General features: G+C 42.6%; 1 protein-coding gene across 3 annotated transcripts; it reads left to right on the top strand.

The window, feature by feature from the left end:
• The first annotated feature begins 3779 nt into the window (after window positions 1-3779).
• THUMPD1 (THUMP domain containing 1) lies at window positions 3780-23069 on the top strand. 3 transcript variants are annotated; one of them, XM_030925595.1, is made up of 5 exons: window positions 3780-4176; window positions 6615-6789; window positions 7736-7984; window positions 8405-8831; window positions 22999-23069. In XM_030925595.1, exons 1-4 carry the CDS (start codon window positions 3946-3948, stop codon window positions 8809-8811), a joined length of 1062 nt encoding a protein of 353 aa, XP_030781455.1. In that variant the 5' UTR covers window positions 3780-3945; the 3' UTR covers window positions 8812-8831; window positions 22999-23069. The 3 variants fall into 3 exon arrangements, with proteins under 3 accessions (XP_030781455.1, XP_030781454.1, XP_010386868.1); XM_030925594.1 differs by lacking the exon at window positions 22999-23069 and adding an exon at window positions 10212-12020; XM_010388566.2 differs by lacking the exon at window positions 22999-23069 and having other exon boundaries at window positions 8405-12020.
• The last annotated feature ends 393 nt before the right edge of the window (window positions 23070-23462 follow it).

Raw genomic sequence — 23462 nt, 5'->3', positions numbered from 1 at the left:
TCCCAAAGTGCTGGGATTACAAGTGTTAGTCACCGTGCCTGGCCCTAAGTGGTCCCTTCTAAGAGAGGTTTTCAAGTGACAAAGTCCTTGGTGTCTAAGTATAGACACCAGGCCATTGTCCATGTCTGGGAGGTAACCTGAGGAGGTGAAAGTTCACACAGCCATGAAATAATAGATGTAGTCATAAAGAATAAGCAAAAAAGAACAAAGAAGAATAATAAGGAATAAATGAAGGTTGAGTTATTTAGAGCTGGGCAAGGGCCTAGTTCAGAAGAGGAAGTAAGTGGACGCAGCTGCCACAGGATGAGGGTGTGATTTAGATAATTCTAACATTTAGACTGAGAGCTACAGGGTTGCATATTATTCTCACTTCATTGGATATTCTCAGCATAGTCAACAACCATGAAATACAATAAACTTTAAAAAAACTTTAGATGAATTAAATTTAACAGAATTAAATTGCACAAGAAACAATTCTCAAATCAGGCAGGCCCCTGACCCACCAACCAGATTAGGTTTAGAGACATCCAGGTGCTGCCACATGGTCAGAGATGACTTATGGACATAAAAAGAAAAGTGAGGTACAGGAAACGGAAGTAAGGTACAGAAGCAGCCCAGTAGGTTACAACTCAGTATTTGCCTTATTTAAACATGGTTTGGCCAGGCACGGTGGCTCATGCCTGTAATCCCAGTGCTTTGGGAGGCCAAAGTGGGCAGATCACTTGAGGTCAGGAGTGTGAGATCAGCCTGGTCAATGTGGTGAAACCCCCTATCTACTAATATACAAAAATTAGTTGGCCATGGTGGCATGCACCTGTAATCCCAGCTATTTGGGAGGCTGAAGCAGGAGAATCGCTTGAACCCAGGTTGCAGTGAGCCGAGATTGTGCCAGTGCACTCCATCCTGGGTGACAGTGAGATTCTGTCTCAAAAAACATAAAAATAAAAAACATGATTTGAACAATCAGCCACCTGTGAGTAGTTAAGCATGGCTTCTGTGATTGAGATTTGGCTACTTGTTACAAGAGCAGTTACAGTCTGTTTACACATCCAATTAGGTTATAGTTCACTACGTATGGAGAAACCTGTAGGCCAGGGATGTCCAATCTTTTGGCTTCCTTGGAAGAATAATCCTCTTGGACCACCCATAAAATACACTAATGCTAACAATAGCAGATGCATTTTTTAAAATTGCAGATAAATCTTACAATGTTTTAAGAAAGTTTATGAATTTGTGTTGGGTTAGTTGAATTTCAAAAGCGGTCCTGGGCCACACGTGAACTGCGGGCCAACAGGTTGGACAAGCTTGATTTACACTAAACTTAAATTTAGCCTAAAGCTGCCTCCTCACGTATTTCAACAAAACTGAGTTTCGGTTTTTCAAGTTTGCCTCCATGTAGTACTCAGATATGCTTGGGACTTGAAATATATATATTTTAACTTGTTATCTGTATGCTAATATTTAATATCCTAAGGACAGGTGGCAGAGTGTAGGCAACTGAAATCCAGCCAGCAGAACAGAGAGAGATTTGGGGGAACGCCAATGCCAGTGTCATGACACTGCTCTTCAGAAACAACTGAGGAGTTCTAGAAATCTCTGCTGTGCAGTCTTCACCAAAGAAATTCTGAAAAGTGAATACCGTATTGAATACATAGGTAAAAGCAGATAGTAAGATGATAAAATTTTTGGACATAGTGGTAGATCTGGGGTTAGAACCTAGGGTTGTTGACTGTGAATTCAGCATCCCTTTCAAAATATCAGATTACACCTTTTAGGGGTTTGTAGGAACTCAAATCTGCTAATAGGTTTGTACCTGAAGAGTAATATGAGAAACACGTGTTTTTAAAACACGTTCTTCAAAAGTGGCATCTTTTCAATGATTTTTAAAAAGATAGTATCATGATAGTTGCCAAGACTATGGATAAAAGGCTGCAGAGAAAGCAGCATGAAACACTTAACACTAGCCAACATCCTTGGTTGTAAGTGAAATAGAAACATAGTCTGAAATGTAATTTACTGGAAGCCTTTTGAGTAACTGTTCTGTGTGGGAAATGTGCCAGGGGAAAAGACAAACATACGGCTGGGTGCGGTGGCTCACGCCTGTAATCCCAGCACTTTGGGAGGCCCACGCCTGTAATCCCAGCACTTTGGGAGGCCCACGCCTGTAATCCCAGCACTTTGGGAGGCCCACGCCTGTAATCCCAGCACTTTGGGAGGCCCACGCCTGTAATCCCAGCACTTTGGGAGGCCCACGCCTGTAATCCCAGCACTTTGGGAGGCCCACGCCTGTAATCCCAGCACTTTGGGAGGCCCACGCCTGTAATCCCAGCACTTTGGGAGGCCCACGCCTGTAATCCCAGCACTTTGGGAGGCCCACGCCTGTAATCCCAGCACTTTGGGAGGCCCACGCCTGTAATCCCAGCACTTTGGGAGGCCCACGCCTGTAATCCCAGCACTTTGGGAGGCCCACGCCTGTAATCCCAGCACTTTGGGAGGCCAAGGCGGGCGGATCACGAGGTCAGAAAGCCATCCTGGCTAACACGGTGAAACCCCGTCTCTACTAAAAATACAAAAAAAATTAGCCGGGCGTGGTGGCGGGCGCCTGTAGTCCCAGCTACTTGGGAGGCCGAGGCAGGAGAATGGCATGAACCCGGGAGGCAGGGCTTGCAGTGAGCCGAGATCACGCCACTGAACTCCAGCCTGGGTGACAGAGCAAGACTCCCTCAAAAAAAAAAAAAAAAAAAAAAAAGAAAAGACAAACATACAATACCTTTGGGGTAAACAACCTTTATCCCACGTAAATGGCAATGCAGATATAATAAGCAAATTGCAATGGGAAGGGGAGAAGGGGAAAAAAATACATATACATATATATATATATGCACCAGACTATGGAGGATTCATCACCATACTGGAAAGCAACAGCCTGGGCTCCAGAGTCAGCCACTTGTCCGTGCACAGAGGAGGAGAGGTCTCATGAAGCTTTAGTGTGGACTGGGACCCTGGCTCATTTATTTTTTTTTTTTTTTTTTTTTGAGACAGAGCCTCTCTCTGTCACCAGGCTGGAGTGCAACGGCACAATCTCCGCTCACTGCAACCTCCACCACCAGAGTTGGAGTGATTCCCCTGACTCAGCCTCCCGAGTAGTTGGGACTACAGGTGAGTGCCACCACGCCTGGCTAATTTCTTGCATTTCAGTAGAGACGGGGTTTCACCATGTTGGTCAGGCTGGTCTCCATCTCCTGACCTCCTGATCTGCCTGCCTTGGCTTCCCAAAGTGCTGTGATTACAGGTGTGAGCCACTACGCCTGGCCACCTTGGCTCTTTTTGTAATGTGTGGATTGGCATGACGCCCAGTCACGAGGGCCCTTCGCGACTGGCTCAAGGACCACATAAAGGTCAACTTGTTTTTGCGATTGTCTTTCAATAACTCAAGTACAGGCACAGAGTTATCTGTAACAGTGCTGGATGAATGAATGCCTCAAGGGGCTGATGCAACCTGTTCTGGGACTTGATGACCATTGTGTCCACGTTCAATTGAGTTCAAATTTAACATTTTACTTTTCCTCCACAGTAACTGGCAGAATTATAGGGAAGGCTGGAGGAACACGTACCAAGGTTGGTTGGAGGAAGCTATGAGGCTGGAGCCAGCTTCAAGGGTGGGGAGCCACTGACACCACGTCCAGAATAGCTGCCATGCTGCCTCTACCGGATTCAGGTTGCAGTTGGGAGGCGGGGAAGGAGGCGGGGTTTGGGCGGGTATCACTCCACCCCTTTGTCGGTTACAGACCGGCCTTAGGACCCGGCGCAGCACGGCATGAGGCTTGGAAGCGGGCTAGGGGAGGCTGTCGCTCATATCTGACGTCACCAACTCGCGCCGGCGGTAGGTGAGGACGCCACCAGCAGCCGAGAAACGTTTCTTTTTACTCTCAGCTTGCGCACACCATGGCGGCCCCCGCCCAGTCGACTACGCAGCCTGGCGGCGGGAAGCGCAAAGGCAAGGCTCAGTATGTGCTGGCCAAGCGCGCTAGGCGCTGCGACGCTGGCGGGCCCCGTCAGCTAGAGCCCGGGCTACAGGGCATCCTCATCACCTGCAACATGAACGAGCGCAAGTGCGTGGAGGAGGCCTACAGCCTGCTCAACGAATACGGCGACGACATGTATGGGCCAGAAAAGGTACCGGTACCGGGGCGGGCGGGCTGCCAGGCCTTGCGGGAGGTGGGAAGGCTGGAGGGTTGGCTGTCGGTATGGGCATGCGCGCTTTGGGTCGTCGGCGTGACGGCTGTAGGGGCGTGGTCTCGCCGGCGTTTCCGTCCCTATCCCTGAGAAATTCGCAGACTTCGGCGCTATGGTTTTTGTGCTTGAAGTGCTTGCACCTTCTCTTTCCATCATTAACCACGTTAGCTCCCATTACTTTTATGTTTATTTTTGTGAGACAGGGTCTCGCTCTGTTGCCCAGACTGGAGTGCAGTGGCGGGATCATAGTTCAGGGGAGCCTCGACTTCCCGGGCTCCAGCGATTCTCCTGCCTCAGCCTCCGGAGTAGCTGGGACTACAGGTGCGCGCCACCACTCTCGGCTAATTTTTGTAATTGGTAGATAAGGGGTCTCACTGTTTTGGTCAGGGTAGTCCTGAACCCTACACTCCAGCGATTCTTCCGTCTCTGCCTCTCAAAGTGCTGAGATTACAGGCGTGAGCCACTGAGCCCGGCCTAGCTCCCACCGAGGGCCAGGCGGTGTGCTGAAGCTCTTTCAGAAACACATTTCTCATGACAGCCTTGTGAAGTTGGAGTGATAATGTGTTTACCTGAAGCAATAATATCTTTGAAATAATAGGTTTACTACTAATGCCAGTTATTGCACTTACAATACATTTTAGAAAGTAAACACTTTTTTACCATTATCACCTAAAGTCTTACTGTTTGGAAATCATATCACTGTCTTAGAATCTGGACCAATGCCCACATGCACACTGTGAGGGATTAAATGAAGAAGGGTAATAATACAGAGGGAATTTAAATTCACGGCTCGTCCTTTACCAGCTGGGGACTCGGACATGGGCACGTTATTTGATGCTGCTGAGCTAGATAAAAAGGAGAATACTTTAAGACTGGCTAATGAGTTGCTTATGTACATAAAGTACATACTGGTATGTAATAAAGTTTCAGTAAATGTGTACAATTATTGTGCCTGATTGGCGATTTCATTGGGCACTGGGGGGCAGAGAAATGGGCAGCAAGTACATATCCTGTCTACTCCTGTACTTTGAGCAAATTCTTTTTTTGGAAGCGGTCTTGCTCTGTCACCCAAGGTGGAGGCTGGAGTACAGTGGCATGATCTTGCTCACTATAACCTCCACCTCCGAGGCTCAAGCGATCCTCGTGCCTCAGCCCCCGAGTAGCAGGGACTGCAGGCATGTGCCACCACACCTGACTAATTTTTTGTATTTTTTGTAGAGGGGGTTCTCAGGCCATGTTGTCCAGGCTAGTCTCAAATTCCTAGGCTCAAGGGATCCGCCCTTCTCTGACCCCCAAAGTACTGTGATTACAGGTGTGAGCCACCATGCTTGGCCAAAATTATTGAACAAGTATTTCTGTGCCTTGTTCCTTAATAGAGCAAGAGTAAGGGTTTTTAATTCCACAAGTATTTGGTCTAATCTCACCAAAAGGACAGTGTCATGTCAGTCACACAGATACCTGGTCAAGGTGTTAAGGTCCACCCTGAAATGATTGATCTGGTCAGCACATTTCTCTCTGTCTCAAACTGTCAGAATGCTTTTGAAAACATTTTCAAATTTTACATACTATATCTGCGGGAATTCCTCTTCCTCCACATTTTTTTTTTTTTAATTTTTTTGAGACAGAGTGTTGCTCTGTCGCCCAGGCTGGAGTGCAGTGGTGCAATCTCAGCTCACTGCAACATTGCCTTCTAGGTTCAAGCCATTCTCCTGCCTCAGCCTCCTGAGTAGCTGGGATTACAGGTACCTGCCACCACACCGGGCTAGTTTTTGTATTTTTAGTAGAGACAGGGTTTCACCATGTTGGCTAGGCTGGTCTTGAACTCCTGACCTCAGGTGATCTGCTTGCCTCAGCCTCCCAAAATGCTGGGGTTACAGGAGTGAGCGACGACTTCCGGCCTTGCTCCATGTTTTGAAGGGTATGGTGTCCCAGTTTCGTAATAAAAAGCTGTATTATCAATACTGAGTCAGCTGGGCATGGTGCCTCACGCCTATAATCCCAGCACTTTGAGAGGGTGAGGCAAGTGGATCACCTGAGGAGTTCAAGACCAGCCTGACTGACATGGAGAAAGCCCATCTCTACTAAAAATACAAAAATTAGCTGGGCGTGGTGGCATGCGCCTGTAATCACAGTTATTCGGGAGGCTGAGGCAGGAGAATTGGTTGAACCCAGGAGGCGGAGGCTGCAGCGAGCCAAGATCACACCACTGCACTCCAGCCTGGGAGACAAAGCAAGACTCCATCTTAAAAAAAAAAAAAAAAAAAAAAAAAAAATCAATACTGAGCCGCCTGCCACAAGGGATTTCACATAAATGATTACTTATGGTGTTTAAATATAAGCTGTTGTGTCATTTCTGCTCATTAGTTTTATGCAAACAGTTTACAGACAAGGATCAGCAGCCCTCTGGAAGTGAGGGAGAGGATGATGATGTGGAGGCTGCCTTGAAGAAAGAAGTTGGTGACATTAAAGCATCTACAGAGTTGAGGCTAAGAAGATTCCAGTCAGTGGAAAGTGGAGCAAATAACGTCGTCTTCATCAGGACACTTGGGATAGGTGTGACGAATACTTGTTAAGATTATTGATCTTATAACATCTGGGTATATTCCTCTCTCAGGGAATACTGCTTACAAAATGGCTTCTTGGGCATGACTCAGTCATTTGATGGCAGCTTCTGTACACTATATTAGCAGTTGGCCTGTGGAGAGGTAGAATGGGGTGGTGGATGTAGCATTGGCTTAAGAGTGGAAACCTGGCTTTGCTGCTTCCTTCGTATATAACAAAGCAGAACTAGAGTGCCTGTTCTGTCTAAAAGGGGCAGCTGCTACTCAGCTCCAGCCAGTTGTAGCTCTTTGGGAATGCAGGACCAGGTATTCGAATTTCTCAAAATAAGTTGGAAATCTGGAGTTTTTAAATTTGTCAATGTGGTCAACTAATTTAAAAATTTTCAGAGCAGCCCCAAATAGACTTGTATGTAGGCAGATTGCAGCCTGAGGACCTCCCTTTCATGATCTCATGCCCAACATGGTTCTGGGATTCCTCCTGGGTCTGAGATTTAGACTTCTGTGCTAACTTAGCTAATGGATTAATTACATCTTTTAAAGTGACTCACAGATTTTTTTTTTTTTTTTTTTTGGTAAAAAACTATGTACTGTTTAATGTACTCTGATAGTTGTTACAGGAAAACAGCATGGTGTTAAGGTTGAATAACTCAGGACGTCACAAAAATGTTAACAACAGTGTGTAAACAGTCATTTCTAGTGCAAGCAGTAATGATGAAAAGCTAAAATATTAGGTACATTATAGTACATATTAGGCACTGAAGAAATACTAGTTGGAAAAACGACTAGGTAGATTCATTTAAATTCATTATCAGAATTTCTTCTGTCAACTTATGTCATTGCCAGTGAAAATTCATTTTAGAGTTCAGTCTTTAGGATGTCTGAGAAATTACATTCTTAACTTTTTTTTCTGTTTTTTTTTTTTTTTTTTTTTTCTTAAGAACCTGAGAAATTGGTGCATCATATTCTCCAGGATATGTACAAAACCAAGAAGAAGAAGACTCGAGTTATTCTACGAATGTTACCCATCTCAGGCACATGCAAGGCTTTTTTAGAAGATATGAAAAAATATGCACAAACATTTTTGGAACCCTGGTTTAAAACTCCTAACAAAGGGACATTTCAGATTGTGTACAAATCTCGAAATAACAGTCACGTGAATAGAGAAGAAGTTATCAGAGAATTGGCAGGTATGTTTCTCTTAGTGATTTTCCATAGGCGTTCAATGGTAAATACTTGTTTTTAAAGGATTTTTTTTTCTTTTTAAAGATTTAAGGCTTACATTTTTGAGTGTAGAACAAATGTATTAAAATGTTCTTAAAGTAATATTAAATCAACTGATTTCAGTATGTTGGATATGAGATTTTCTGGTAGTTAGATAAAGTCTTTTTTAACTCAAAATTGAATTTTGTTTGGAAAAAAATATTCTTACTAAATATTGTAGGGTTTCATTTATATTTATTGTAAGGGTTCAGAGTATTTGAAGTCCACATAGAGGAGTGTATTACTGTATGTCTTATTTTAACAAGAAACAGAGACAAAAGATTTTTTGTATCTGTCAAACATAATGGTATCCTCCTCAGCTACGTGTTTTTCTCTTTTTGTTACAGGAATAGTGTGCACCCTCAATTCAGAAAATAAAGTGGATCTCACCAATCCACAGTACACAGTGGTTGTAGAAATCATCAAAGCTGTCTGTTGCCTGAGTGTTGTGAAAGATTACATGTTGTTTAGAAAATACAATCTCCAGGAGGTGGTGAAGAGCCCTAAGGATCCATCACAGCTTAACTCAAAGCAGGGAAATGGGAAAGAAGCTAAATTGGAATCTGCTGACAAATCAGACCAAAGCAACACAGCAGAAGGAAAAAATAACCAGCAGGTACCAGAGAATACTGAGGAGCTGGGGCAGACAAAACCAACGTCTAATCCGCAGGTGGTAAATGAGGGAGGAGCCAAACCTGAACTTGCAAGTCAAGCCACAGAAGGATCCAAGTCAAATGAAAATGACCTCTCATAGGAAGTCATTCGGTGTTGGAGGTGGGTTTCTCACTTGGGGCTCTGTGAGATGTTGCTGGGGTTTCACCTTAAATTGTGACTTAAAAACAGTTTTTTATTTGTGTGCTGCATTATGCTATTCTCACAGTAGTGAACAATGATTGTGCAGCCCTGTTAACAGTCTTGTTAGGGATCTTTCAGCCCTTATGGTATTATGTAGAGGCAGACCCATGTGCTGCTATTGCAAAGAGGGGAGGATAGGAGGAGGCGGATGTTGACCTCTCCCAGGACTCCTCTTCTGCAGTGCCAGCTGACTTATGGGAGTGAACTGACTGAAGTAGAAAATCAGAGGGAAGTTTTCATTCTAAGGAAGGCGTTTTTACATGCCACAGCTCAGCTGTCTTGCTGCCACTTTGTTGTAAACGTTGCAAAAATGTGGATCATGTAGGTTAGAAGTGAATTGTTTAGTGAAGTTTTTGTACTTTTGTGATTTTCTTGTTTATGTCTGTTTTTATTTTTTTATTTTTATTTTTTAACATTTGTGTGTAACAAAGTTGACAGTCCAGTGCCGCAATTTTGGAAGGCAAGATGTGAGAGAGAAGAGAACCATTTAGGCATAGAGCTACAGACATTTCTGAAAAGGTTGGTGATGAAGAATTTCAGTCTTCTGAGTATACTTCAGTATACTAGTGCAACAAGGGACACAACGAAATTCTGTCTTTATAATGAAAGCTACTTCTCAAGGGTTTTATATGGACTCAGTCCAAGCTGTCCTATCCTATTGTGCACTGTCTGTGGCATGCAACTTATAAAACTAGCAATTGTAACTAAATCACAGCCACTTGACAAGAAAGGATATTCGTTATTTTCAAATGGCTTTTGGACTATCAAAACAAAAACAGTAAGGCTTTTGTTCAGAAATCACATTTAGTCAAAAGGTTTAAGAAGCAAATTATTTAGTAGCAGAACTTACCTCAGGAAAGGAAAATATGCATAGTTGGTGAGAATCTAATAACATTAAAATGCTGGGGCAAGATGCAGTACAAAATTGAAAAGACTTTATTTTCTCAGTAAGTTGATTTACTGATGATATCTCATATGATGCAAAAAAGGTTTTGTGTCATTAACTGAAAAGTGGCAGCTTCTCTATCCAGGATGATGAGTCAACAGGTTTCACTAATACTTGTCATGCTGTAGCATTTGTAAGATTTATAAATGATGAAATTCAAAGAAAACTTGTTCTTTTGCTAGGAGCCTGCCAAAACAAAGGCCAATATATAATGTTGTGACATCATATCTGATAACCAGAGGTCTGTTATCTACACTTCTGGTGCCCCATCAGTGGTTGTCTCCAGAAGTCGTTTTGCATTATTAAAAAAGAAATCCTGATGTTGACATTATAGCACACTGCTTTCTTCACAGAGATGCTGATATCAAAAACTTGAAGATACAGTGATGTTCTGAATAATGTTACAAAACTGGTTACCTGTGTCAAAGACCCATTTATGCAAAAATGTTTAAAAAAAAAAAAAACACCCAAAAGAAAAACCTGGACGAATAGCACGTAAACCTCCCGCACCATACAGACATCCATTAGCTTATCAGAGGAAGAGTTCTCTACAGGATATTTGAATTGAAAGGTGAATTACCAGAGTACTTACAAGGAAACAGCCAGCTTTTGCTGAGTGCTTTGGAAATGAAAAATGGCTACAGAAACTAGCCTATTTTGCAGACGTTTTTCATCACATGAACACATGGACAAGTCTCTGAAAGGTTCAGGGGAAAATTTTTTTTCTTAAAGTGACAAGAGTCTTAGATCTAAAAGGAAACTGACTTGCCGCCTTGCCAGAGGAATCCTTGAAATGTTTCTGCAGCTACTTGGACTTGAAAATGAAGGGTACAACTCTCAAATCTTCTCTAACCCAACTGGAGGAACCACAAGACCCAATGAAATAGCATTTTCTGTCTTTTTCCCAGCACTAGTATATAACTGTATGAGGAACCCTTGTCTATGAATCTGCTCAGCTTGAAATTTTGTCTCTGAAGGAAGAGAATGAACTCATCCCTACTCTGACAGTCCTAAATTTCTGTGAAATAAGAGTATTCTTCAAGTTAATGCTCACACTCACATACCATGAGGGTTCTCTGCAGGAGTTTCCTGAATTTGAAAGTTTTTTCAAGGCCTATTTTTGGGTAAAACAATTGAAAAGGCAGACACCAACAAAGTCTGCAAAGTAAACTGTCCAGATTAAGAATATTAAGAAGCTGTAAAGTTAGCTTGTAGAAATGGGCTTATCCTTAAGTTTTAAAGTTAGGAATTGCTAAAAATGTTAGGGTTCCTGCACAAGTGGCTATGTTTATTTAATGGCTAGTGAACATGGGAATATATTTTTATCCTAGCTAGTGGTTCTATTTGGCAAGCTAGACTAGAATGATTTGAGAGGGGTAAAGAGAATAGGCAGGACCTTCCTTCTGTAGCTTTACGTATTTCGAATGTTAATTCTTAATGACATTGAAGTTACTTTGAAATGATTGATAAGAGGATTATTAATATCATTTAGGGGAATAGGGAGGATAGGATTTTGGTGCCTTCTTCAGCAGACTTGCTCCAAGACAAAGATTCTATTTTGATAGTGCAAGACAAAAGGACTCGGAAAAAAACTGGCCATATGCCTACAGAACATACAACTCTGTGGAACTAAATTGTTTTTACTTTGTGAAAGCTGCTACTTTACGGAAAGACTTTGATTTTATAGTTTTGTTTTTAATTGCCTTTTATATTTATTTGTATTTGGTAAGACTCAGTTGTTATACAAACTATTCTTTCCCAGTTACAAAATCCTGTGTTGGGTTGTAACCTGAACTCATTAAAATACTTGTTTTCAGGTTTATCAACTGTTTATTTTCACTGACATTTGAGCATGTTATTTTATAAATGACGAGATTCCAGAATAGGAAGTAAGTGCTTTTTATTCCCCTTTTGTTTTTTCTTTTAAAAAATTACATCAGTTTAAAAAAGTAAAACTGCAGTCTTGTCGTTTAGAAAACGTTTAGCTCCATAGAGGAAAGAATGTTAAACTTTGTATTTTAAAACATGATTCTCTAAGGTTAAACATAGTTTTCAAATGTTATTTTTACTTGTATTTTGCTTTTGGTACAGCTAAATATCAAGCTTGTTTTTCATAGTTCTGGTATTTTCAGAAAAATCAAAATAAATTTGTTCCCTAAAAATTGGTGTTCTGTACTTTTTCTTTCTTTCTGACTCTTAGTAAATCTGTTGCTTTATAGTATATATATATATAGTGTATATATATATCATGAAAGATGTTTATATGTCAAATTATAAAAAGTCATGGACATGAACCTAAAAAGTATAGAAAATTTATTAATTACCCTTGATCCTTAAATCCAAGTTTCAGATATTTTACAGTTAATTTGCTTCAAAATGAGCCACAGTAATACAGTACTTACTTTCATTAAATTCACTTACTGATTTTTGAATTATACTCCTCATTTTAACAGTATTTTAAATGTCTTAAAGTTTGGTCTCATAAAGTTGTTAAGCAGAAGAAATTGTCTTGAACATTTAGGGGGTGTCTTTATTTTGAATTAATCAGGCACAAAATACAGATTCATTGTGCACTTTCTTTTTCTAAGTAATCATTTGACTCCTATTTTAAACACTAGAAACCATTATTACCTTTGTCAGTTTGGTTATTAAAACAATTTTCATCCATATATTTTTAGACTTTTATTTTTTAATTTTTTAGCTAAGTAGAAAATAAAAACTTCAACCAGGAAGGATCTTAAACATTTTAAGAGAGTAGTCACGGAATTATCAGGAACCAATAATGAGAGAAAGCAATCATATTACTACTTAACCTTTTTAAGTCTTTTTTTTATCAAGCTATGTTCGTCCCCATTCTTGGTCTCTTAAAACATTGTGTTTGATTTTCCCAGTGATTATCTTTGGGAGTTCTTGAACAAATTCCACCTAATTGACAGAAAAACATTATGAGACATTTGATTCCATTCTTCCAGTTAGTGCAATAGGAGAGAGCTTGCTTGAAATTCTTTGAGACTGAATTTTAAAGTCTAGATTTTCTTGATAATAAGCCTAAGCCTATTGAATCTCATGGACACTAGAAACTGTTCTGTTTATATAAGAAGGGTGACAGTGTAGCTCCATCTTAGGGGTTTTTAGTGCAAATTCACTTAAATGCTTTGCCACAAGAAAGTAATAATCCCTTTACCCCATTGCTTTCTCCTAGTTCAAACTAGTCGTAGGTCTCTACTCTTCCTGGAAAATGGAGACTACACCTAAATGCAAAAAGAACACTTAGTTCTTGTCTTTTCAGAGCTGGATCCTGGACATTGAAGAAGATTTTTTAGGGATAATTTGGAATATATACAGTTTTCTGCCCTGGCTTGACCATAAAAATCCTCTTTTCTGTTCTCTCAAAATAAGACTACTACTGTATTTTAAAATGCCCTCAAATAGCCTTTCTGAAAGTCAAAGTTCATTAATTTAGTGAATGTAATGGAGAAGATGTGAGTAGTTCTTAGGTTGAAATTAACTACCTTTTGGCTGAAATGATGCTAACTGAAATAGAAATTTCATGCAGACGATCAGTCAGTATCAACCAATTCCACGGTTAGAAGGAAACTACAGGGCCATCTTCATGTCTTTATGTAGTATTGTTCTTAAATCCTTATTTGATGAAAGTTTCTGGTTTCTTTGGATATTGTCTTCTTTCTGAATATTAAATGGGGCCCCTTGATATGTACAGTCATGTTCTTTGAATTTATAGGGGTATTAGGGCCAAGAGTCCTAGGATAGATGTCAAGTGCTGTCCCTAAAAACAAGGCAGTTACTCATCCTTGGCCACTGTGCTTTTCTCATACAGAATGGGACAAAAGATTTCTAGAAAGATTCTTAGTAGTGATTCAGTATTGCAGAGTTGATTAAAGGCTCTAGTTCATCATGCGTTTATACTGTTCTAACAAAACATTTTCAGGTTCTTAGGGCTAAACAAAAAAAGGTGCCTTCTACCTATATAATGAGCTACTATATGGTCAACATAGTGAGACCCCATCTCTACAAAGACTAAAAAGAAAAAATTAGGCAGGGCACGATGGTGCACACGTGTAGTCCTAGCGACTCAGGAGGCTGAGGTGGGAGGATCGCTTGAACCCAGCAGTTTGCGGTTGCATTGAGCTATAACTGCACCACTGAACTCCTGCTTTTGCCTGGGTAACACAGCAAGTGTCCATCTCAAAACAAAACAAAATGAAGCAAAAAACTCTCAGGAAAGATTGATCTATCTCTACAAGGTCGTTTCTTGCCTCATGTTGTTTGCTTCTCTTTGTAATACTGTTTAAAACCTACCAATTAGATAATTACTGAGGTTAGCATAATTTATATTATTCATTGTTCATACATTGATTCTAATTGGTGGTTACTTCTGTTCAGCCGAAATCATTTATATTGAGAGAATGAGAACATGGCAGCAAAAGGAAACTTTCTGAGAATAGAATAAATGGGGAGTAGAAGGGGTATAAGAGGTAAGAGTAGGGGACCCGTAGTGTCACTGCAGAGGCTCACTGGTGTGTGAGAGGGAGAGGTACAGATGTGGGAAGATGCTGACAAACTTTTGAAATTTTGTCACTTGCTGTGTCCGTAGGAAATGTCCATGAGGAAAGGAAATTAGGAAAATAGGGCTTCTTCCTAGAAGTAAGACTATTATTGTCATTGCCAGAGTTTCCTTTCCATTGGTCCTAAACAGTCTCATGAGACTTGTTTGAGAAACTGGCCACAATTTTCTGTTTGCCTTGTTTCTGTGAGAAAATAGATTCTGAGTTCCATGGCAGTTGTCCACTTTGGTGAAATCTGCCTATCCAGTGAAATCTGCGTATGCTTATACAGTATCTGTTCCCCCTTTTTAGTAGCTACTGTAGTTTTTCCTATAAAGTATTACCCTAACTTCTCTCTGGTGGGATTGACACCAACCCCTATCTCCAATGATAGACATATTGAGAGGTGACAGCGTGCTGGCAACCCTGGCTCACTCTCAGTGCCTCCTCGGCCTCCGCGTCTGCTTTGGCCACGCTTGAGGAGCCCTTCAGCCCGCCACTGCACTGTGGGAGCCCCTCTCTGGGCTGGCCAAGGCCAGAGCTGGCTCCCTCTGCTTGCAGGGAGGTATGGAGGGAGAGGCGCGGGTGGGAGGCTTAGCACCTGGGCCAGCAGCTGTGGAGGGTGCGCTGGGTCACCCAGCACTGCCAGCCTGCCGGGCTCGAACTCTCACTGGTCCCCCAGCACTGCAGCCCACCATGCCCATGCTGGAGCCTCCCCTAGAGGTGCCGCCCCCCCTGCTCTGCAGAACCAGGTCCCATCAACCACCCAACGGCTGAGGAGTGCAGGTGCCGGACAGGACTGGCCGGCAGCTCCGCCCACGGCCCTGGTGCGGGATCCACTAGGCTAGCCAGCTGGGCTCCTGAGTCGGGTGGGGACTTGGAGAACTTTTATATCTAGCCAGAAGATTGTATATGCACCAATCAGCACTCTGTGTCTAGCTTGGGGTTCATGGTTGCACCAATGGGCACTCTGTATCTAGCTAATCTGGTGGGGACCTGGAGAACCTTTATGTCTAGCTAAAGGTTTGTAAACACACCAATCTGTACCCTGTGTCTAGCTCAAGGTTTGCAAATGCACCAGTCAGTGCTCTGTGTCTAGTTAAGCTGGTGAGGACTTGGAGAACTTTTATGTCTAGCTAGAGGATTGTATACACACCAATCAGCACCCTGTCAAAATGGACCAATCAGCTCTCTGTAAAATGGACCAATCAGCAGGATGTGGGTGGGGTCAGATAAGGGAATAAAAGCAGGATGCCTGAGCCCGCAGTGGCGGCGGCTGTCATCCCATTTCACTCTGTGGAAGGTTTGTCCTTTCCCTCTTTTCAATAAATCTTGCTGCTGCTCACTTTTTGTGTCCATGCCTCGTTCATGAGTTGTAATACCACAAAGGTCTGCAGCTTCACTCCTGAAGCCAGCGAGACAATGAACCCGCCGGGAGGAATGAACAACTCCAGATGCCACCGCCTTTAAGAGCTGTAACATTCACCGCGACTGTCCCTGGCTTCATTCTTGAAGTCAGCAAGACCAAGAACCCACCAATTCCGGACACAATATGATCCAAGTCTGGCCGATCAGCATATACGATTACCCTGAACTACACTGGTGAGAGATGTGATCTAGGGTAGGCAAATGCAGTCCTGAGAGTTACTTGAAATGATTGAAAACAGAGCTCTGTCCTTTCCTGGAGGGATGGAGGGTTGCTAACCTGTGTAAGTCTGGAGTTGATTGCTATCAAATAGGAAGAACCCGCTCAAATAGAGCCAGCATGAAGAACAGCAGAGCCAAAAATGGAGAGAGACTAAGTCTTGCCAACCTTACATGAACCCTTGGATGTGGCTATACTTGAATACTTGTCACTTACCATGAGCCAAATGTCTTTTTTTTTTTTTTTTTTAACTTAGGACAGTTTGAGTTGAGTTTCTGTCACTTGCCTTCAAAAGAATCCTAATAGCTCACCTTTGGGACACAACTTATTGTGAAGTTGGTTGCCTGGTTTATATTTTGGCCAAATGCATGCCTCATAGTGAAAATTAAATGACCACTTTTGGTTCAGCCTTTACTATAGTCAAATGGACAGAACTCGAAAATATAAAGTTGCTACTTTAATTAATGACATTCATCTACCTCTCCGCAAATTGGATCTGGACTACTGACAACAGCCGATTCGACAACTGCTGGGTGCTCAGCAAGCGCACTCTCCACTTCAAATGGCCCAATATGTTACCTGAAAAGGAAAAGAAGCCTTTGACCACCACATCCTCCAGTAGGAGATCTCCCTTCCTGTCAATCCTTGCCTCTTAAGAGTGGCAAATCTACAAGCTCAGAGGAAATAATGACATCATCAGCTCTGCTGGCAAACCAGAAATCCCCATCGCTGTCCATCATTCCTCTGTCTCCAGTGACATAAAAATCTCCCTTTACCATGGCAGCAGTTTGGACTGTCCTAGGAATCAAAGATGACATTTGGGGATTAGTTTGGTCAGAACAGAGACGGGTATGGCACTCATTAAGTGACAAATTGTACTTCTAAAGGAAATTATTTATATTTTGAGGCAGAGTCTGTTGCCCATCCTGGACTGCAATGGCTTGATCATAGCTCACTGCAGCCTTGACCTCCCAGGCTGTAGCCATCCTGTCGTCTCAGCATTCTGAGTAGCTGTGACCACATCTGGCTAATGTTTTATGTTTCTGTAGAGACGGGGTCTCGCTGTATTTCTCAGGCTGGTCTTGAATTCTTGGGCTCAAGTCACTCTCCCACCTCGGCCTCTCAAAATGTTGTGATTACAGGCATGAGCCACTGTCCCTGGCTGGAAATTAATTTTTTTTTTTTTTTGCTTATTTTATTTTATTTTATTTTATTTTTTTTTTTGGAAATTAATTTTTTAAAAAAGGTAGTTCCTAGTGTAAAATACAAAAGGTCCCAAAGAGTATAATAAAAAGCCGCTCTTCTGCCTCTAGCACCCCCCAACTGCACCCCCATCCTACCCTGTCCAGTTGTCCTTTCTGAGGATAACCACTGCAACTAGTTTGTTACATTTGAAATTTCATCTTTATAATACTCAGATGATAGATGATAGTCTCCGCATTTTACTGCTGATGAAATAGATTTTGTTGCTTGCCCAAGGTTACATAGCAAGACATAGTGGAAATGAAATGTGGACCGAGGTCTGTATTAAGGCATGACTAGCACTTTCTATCCTCATACCACATAGTCAGAGAAGAAACAGAAGGGCAGTGTAGACTTTAGTCTGAGGACAATTTCCGCTTCTTTGCCAGGTGGTAGAACGTTGTCATTTTCATCTGTAATCTAGAATGAAAGACAATTGATGTTCTTAAAATTTTCTTTTCACAAAATGACAGCAGGTTGTGAATAGTTGTACGGTGAATAGCAGAAAACTGTAAAACGTTCTTTCTGCTTGATCGAAGCGGTCAGATATTTTCTCAACCTCCTGGACATCACAGTGCAGCATTCTTCTCCCCATTGAGCCTGGTTTAATTTGTTTTCCTTTCTGATCAGCACAAATTATTCCCTGTTGAAAGGACAAACTTTGCGTAAGTAGACAAAAATTTATTTTCTGAAATGATATCATGACAATGAAGCAAGATTCAATTTGGACTGATTTTCCCAGCATTTAAGCACACCTTCTGAAATATGCTGTTTGAGACCAGGAGTTCTCAAACATGGGTGTGCTTTAGAATCTAATTGGAGATTCTGGAGCATTGTTGAAACACAGATTTATGGACCTCATCCCAGAGTTTCTAATGCATTAGGTGTGGAGTGGGGTCCAAGAATTTGCATTTCTACCGAATTCCCAGATGATGCTGATGTTGCTGGTTTGAGGACCACACTTTGAAAACTTCTCCTCAGACTCCATTAAGTGCACCTTGGAATAAATTCCCCACAGAGGCTCTCAGATGATTCTTCCCAGCACAGTTGGAAAGATGAGCTGCTCAGTTCTGAGCCTCACCCACCTACTAAAGCCCTTAAGATTTCTCCTGCATGAAGGGGAGGCGGGTATGATGGAATAATAATCATCACCCCTTTAGCAAAACCTAACTGAACAGTTTGCCAGTTTTGGTAACTACTGGCAAGATGAGGTGTACTAGGAACTCTGTAAAAATTTAGAGTGGGATGGAGGCACTTCAGGGGCTCAGGTTGAAAATCCTGGGGCAGAAAGGCCCCCACATATATTAAACATAAATGTTGCTCTTTAAATATACCACTTCTGGCTGTCCATAGCCCTCATGTAGCTCCAGCCCTGTTTGCGCCCTCCACTGCTCCAGCACCTCTGGGGTGAGTGCCTCCCCTCCTGTCAAGCAGTCCCGCAGCCTCTTGAATTCATATCTGGAGAGACAGAGTTACATGGGGCCTTTCTGAGAGGAACCTGAGTGCTTTCCCTGCAGGATAATTAGGACATTCAAGCAGCAAGCCTAGAAGCTAGGAGAGGCAAGTCTTAGGAAAGTTCCTTCAACAAATACTTGTTGAACACCTACTGTATTGCCAGACATTATTCTAGGCATATGGGGCACATTAGTGATTATAACAAAAATTTCTGACAGCTTACATTTCAACAGATGGAGGAGAACTTAGCTATTAAAGATGTTAAAAGGTGGGACAAAATGCTATTAATGGTACTAAGTGCTTATTACGAGCCACATGATATAACAGCTAATATTGATTGAGCAGTTGTTAGGTTATAAGGGCTTTAGAAGCATTTTTGACTCCTCTCAACCCCTACTTTACACATGAGGACACTGAGGCTCAGAGAGTTTAAAGAACTTGCCCAAGGCCTTCCAAGTAATAAAGGGCTGAGTTGACACTCATGATACTGTGTACCAGGCATCTCCCACTTGTCAGGGTGATCTCACCAAGCAAGTCACTTACATTAAATTCTCACCACAGCCTTGTGAGGTGGCTCTTAATCTTTTCTTATAGATGGAGTTGATGGAGGTTTAGCAAGGTTATCTCGAGTGTCTGAGGCCACACTATTAGTAAGTAGCACGGCCCTGCCTGTTTGATTTGGAGCTAAGCTTTTAACCACTGGCCTTACTGAAGACAGGTGAGAAAGCCTAGAACAGCTTGCTTCTCAAACACTGAGGCCCCAAATGAACCAGAGGGTGTGGGTAGAACACAAACCATATGCATTCAGAATAATCATTGAATAGTCCCTGAATTACTATTGAAACATGAGCAACATGCTCACATAGGACCAAAGGCATTGACACTGACTAGGAAAAGAGAAAATTTGTATTTGCATTATTCTGTCTTGCGTAGCACTTTCCCTCTTGGGCATCCACACTTTGGTGACAAAACAGGGTGGACAAGCCTGCACTTCTTAAATTGCTCCTCTCTTCCTTTCTCTCCTCATGTATTGAGTTTGAATGAAACAAATATACATTGTAACTCTACTGGATGCTCATGTGGTGTGGCTAAACTGAATGTAACCTTCAAGTCAAACTTTGTTAGCTTCTCTTCAAGGCAGTATAAATATGCTTTTCTTTCTTTTTTGAGGGCTGGTTCTAAATGACAGTGTTTCTAAAAAAGTAGTACTAGAGGATAAATTTTTTGAGTGGGAGTTCTGGGATTGTAGAGCTCTGGTTGTCCCTGGAAAAGTGTCCAGTTGTCCTAGAGGATATACCAGTGGTTTATAGACTAGGGGACAATTTTGTCCCCCAGGAGACATTAGGCAGTATCTAGGGACTTTTTTTTTTTTTTAATGGAGTCTTGCTCTATTGCCCAGGCTGGAGTGCAGTGGCGCGATCTTGGCTCACTGCAACCTCCACCCCCTGGATTCAGGCGATTCTCCTGCCTCAGCCTGCGAAGTAACTGGGATTACAGGCATGTGCCACCACGCCTGGCTAATTTTTGTATTTTTAGTAGAGACAGGGTTTTGTCATGTTGGCCAGGCTGGTCTTGAACTCCTGACCTCAGGTGCTCTGCCCGCCTCAGCCTTCCAAAGTGTCGGGATTACAGGTGTGAGCCACTGAGCCCAGCCTAGGGACATTTTTGATTGTCACAAATGGTGGGGAGGAGGTGCTACTGGCATCGAGTAGAGCCTTGGGATGCTGCTCAATATCCTGTAATGCATACTTTCAGGAGTTTGGGCCCATGGCACAAGCAGGTCATGGGTCGCTGGCCTCCTGTGACCTTTACCCTCCTTGCCAAGGGAAAATGTGACCCTCCAAAGTGAGAAACTTGAGGGCGTGGGTCGCCCCAGACTTGGCATCGACCCAGAGCCTGAGAAGGAGGGAACGATGATCCTCCAGCTACCTCATAGGGCTGGCATAGGTGGTCACTGCCCTGAGGATCATCCAATTGTGTTGGGCAACCTGGACCCCATCTGCAGGAATATGAGGAAGAGAATACAAAAGTCTTTACATGGGCACTGAGAAGCCAGATGCAGAAGAAACCTCCAGGCCTTAACTACCCAGTCTTGGACCTTGGGTGCAGAAAAGAGCATAGTTGGTGATCATGTGCACTTACACACTAGGGTCAGCAGGTGGCACTCGTCCGTGGCTCTGAAAATAGAGATTTGGAAGGAGATCATCACAGTTAATATTTAACAAGCCCCTGTTGTGTGCAAAGTCATTCACCCTTCACAACAACCTAATAAGCTAGGGATTCTTATATATATTTTATAGAGAAGGAAATGCAGACATAAAGAGGTTAATTATCTTACCCAGATTACATAGCTAGTAAGTGGTGGAGGCAGAATAGAATCTAAACAGTGTGGCTCCGGAGTGCACATGCATTGATTCGACAAGTGTTTATTGAGCACCTGCCATGTACAAGGCCTTGTGTGACTAAAAAGGGTTATAATTAATTAAAATGACAAATCACTAGCACTTTTTAGAGTTAACTTTTTTTTTTCCCCCAGACGGAGTCTTATTCTGTCGCCCAGGCTGGAGTGCAGTGGCGTGATCTGGGCTCATTGCAAGCTCTGCCTCCTGGGTTCATGCCATTCTCCTGCCTCAGCCTCCAGAGTAGCTGGGACTACAGGTGCCCGCCACCACGCCGAGCTAATTCTTTGCATTTTTAGTAGAGATGAGGTTTCACTGTGTTAGCCAGGATGGTGTCGATTTCCTGACCTTGTGATCCGCCTGCCTCGGCCTCCCAAAGTGCTAGGATTAGAGGCGTGAGCCATGGTGTCTGGCTGAGTTAACTTTTTTTCTTTTCTTTTTTTTTAATTGAGACAGAGTCTCACTCTGTCACCCAGGCTGGAGTGCAATGGCATGATCTTGGCTCACTGTAACCTCCACCTCCCAGGTTCAAGTGATTCTCCTGCCTCAGTCTCCAGAGTAGCTGGGATTACAGGTGCCTGCCACCACATCCGGCTAATTTTTATATTTTTAGTAGAGATGGATTTCACCATGTTGGCCAGGCTCATCTCAAACTCCTGACCTTAGCTGATCCACCCACCTCAGCCTCCCAATGTGCTGGGATTACAGGTGTGAGCCATTGTGCCTGGCCAACATTTTCTTTCTTTGTAGGTTTCAGGCACAGAACTGTATATACAGTAATAGTGAAATTGATCCCACTGTTGCAGAAAATCAGGAAGGCATGAGAGACCTTGGGGTTTATACAGGAGAATCTTTATTGAGTGCACTCAGACCCAGTGGACTCAGCATCCAAAATCTGGACCCAGAACAAAGATGAACAAAGACAGCACTTGACTTTTATAGGCACTTCAAAAAGGGGAGTGGGCTAGCCTGAAGCAAGCTTACAGTGGCACAAAGCATAGTGGCATAAAAGCAAGGAGGCAGAGGCAGAACAACGGCAGTTATTTAAATTATAACAGGTTCATAACTCAGGATTACACTTGGCCATGGCCGTTGCTATGCAACCCAGATGTCTGTTATCCAGGTTTGCCTAGGCACTGTCTTATCCTATAACCTTCAGTATGGTACCCAGGTGGCCGTAACTCAGGTCTGCTCAGATGGCTCATGACCTTCGCTGTGCTACTTAGATAAAACAGAATACTTGAAGTCACTAACAGAGAACAGGAATCTATACACTCATACCACAAAACAAAGGAAAATTTGTTTTTTTTTCTTGCTATGTTGAGGGAGTGCTGGGAGAGTCTTCAGAGCACATTAGATAGTATTATCAAGGCTTTTTCTGGGTCTGGGCTGTGCTTGTTGCTGCCTCTGGGAAAAGTCAGCCTAATATAGGGAAGCTTATTTCTGTTTCTTTTTCATTTTATTTTTCTTTAATTTCCCACCTCACTGCTACTAATTATGAGAGGAATGATTATACATTTAAATGAATTGGATGTTTTATATGTATTATCTCATGAAATCTTGACAGAAACTGAATGAGGAATGAAACTTCATTGTTCCATTTCACACAGGAGGAAACTGAGGTTAAGAGGGGTAAAGTAATTTTGCATGGCATGAAGCACACATTCAAAGTACAGGGATTTGAACTTGGTCCTGTTTTTTCTGAAGCTCTCATGCTCTGTGACCACTACAGACTCCAACATCACCTTTTTTTCCCACTAATTTGACAAACGTTTTCTCTTAAAACTATATAATAGATTGGCACTCATCATGAGCCCCTGTTCTCATTCTGCAGGTGGTGAAGCTCTTCATTGTCCTGATTCCACAGTTCTTGTCCCATGACCAGGGCCAGCTCACCAAGGAGCTGCAGCAGCATGTAAAGTCAGTGACATACCCATGCGAGTACCTGAGGAAGGTGAGTGAGTACAGAGAGATGGGGTCCGGTGCTCTTGAACAGTCAGTGACATCCCCCATGCGAGTACATGAGGAAGGTAAGTGAATGCAGACAGATGGGACCTGGTGCCCTTGAGCAGTTCCCAGTTCTTGGGTGTCCCACGTCTCATAGCATGGCCATGCTTGGGGAAGCTTTGGCAGTCACAGTACTGGCTTTTTATTCTATCTGAGTGGCTTGGGGATGGGGTGAGGTAGTTGACTTATTTGGATGAAAACTGCTATCTTGTGTCAGAAACCCAAAAGGAATTATTGCTGACATGTTAAGCTAAAAAAAAAAAACAACCAGATAAGGGCCCAGCAATACTT

Source organism: Rhinopithecus roxellana, chromosome 20, assembly GCF_007565055.1.
Source record: "Rhinopithecus roxellana isolate Shanxi Qingling chromosome 20, ASM756505v1, whole genome shotgun sequence".
NCBI lineage: Eukaryota > Metazoa > Chordata > Mammalia > Primates > Cercopithecidae > Rhinopithecus > Rhinopithecus roxellana.
Note: the sequence above shows the minus strand (reverse complement) of the source record. Positions and strands in the feature narration are given on the sequence as shown.

What these genes read in the sequence shown, in the direction of transcription:
- THUMPD1 (XM_030925595.1), top strand. Translation starts at nt 3,946, where the DNA reads ATGGCGGCCCCCGCCCAGTCGACTACGCAGCCTGGCGGCGGGAAGCGC. An exon ending in CATCAGGACACTTGGGATAG is followed by an intron (nt 6,790 to 7,735) that starts GTGTGACGAATA and finishes TTTTTTCTTAAG; the next exon opens with AACCTGAGAAATTGGTGCAT. An exon ending in AGTTATCAGAGAATTGGCAG is followed by an intron (nt 7,985 to 8,404) that starts GTATGTTTCTCT and finishes TTTTTGTTACAG; the next exon opens with GAATAGTGTGCACCCTCAAT.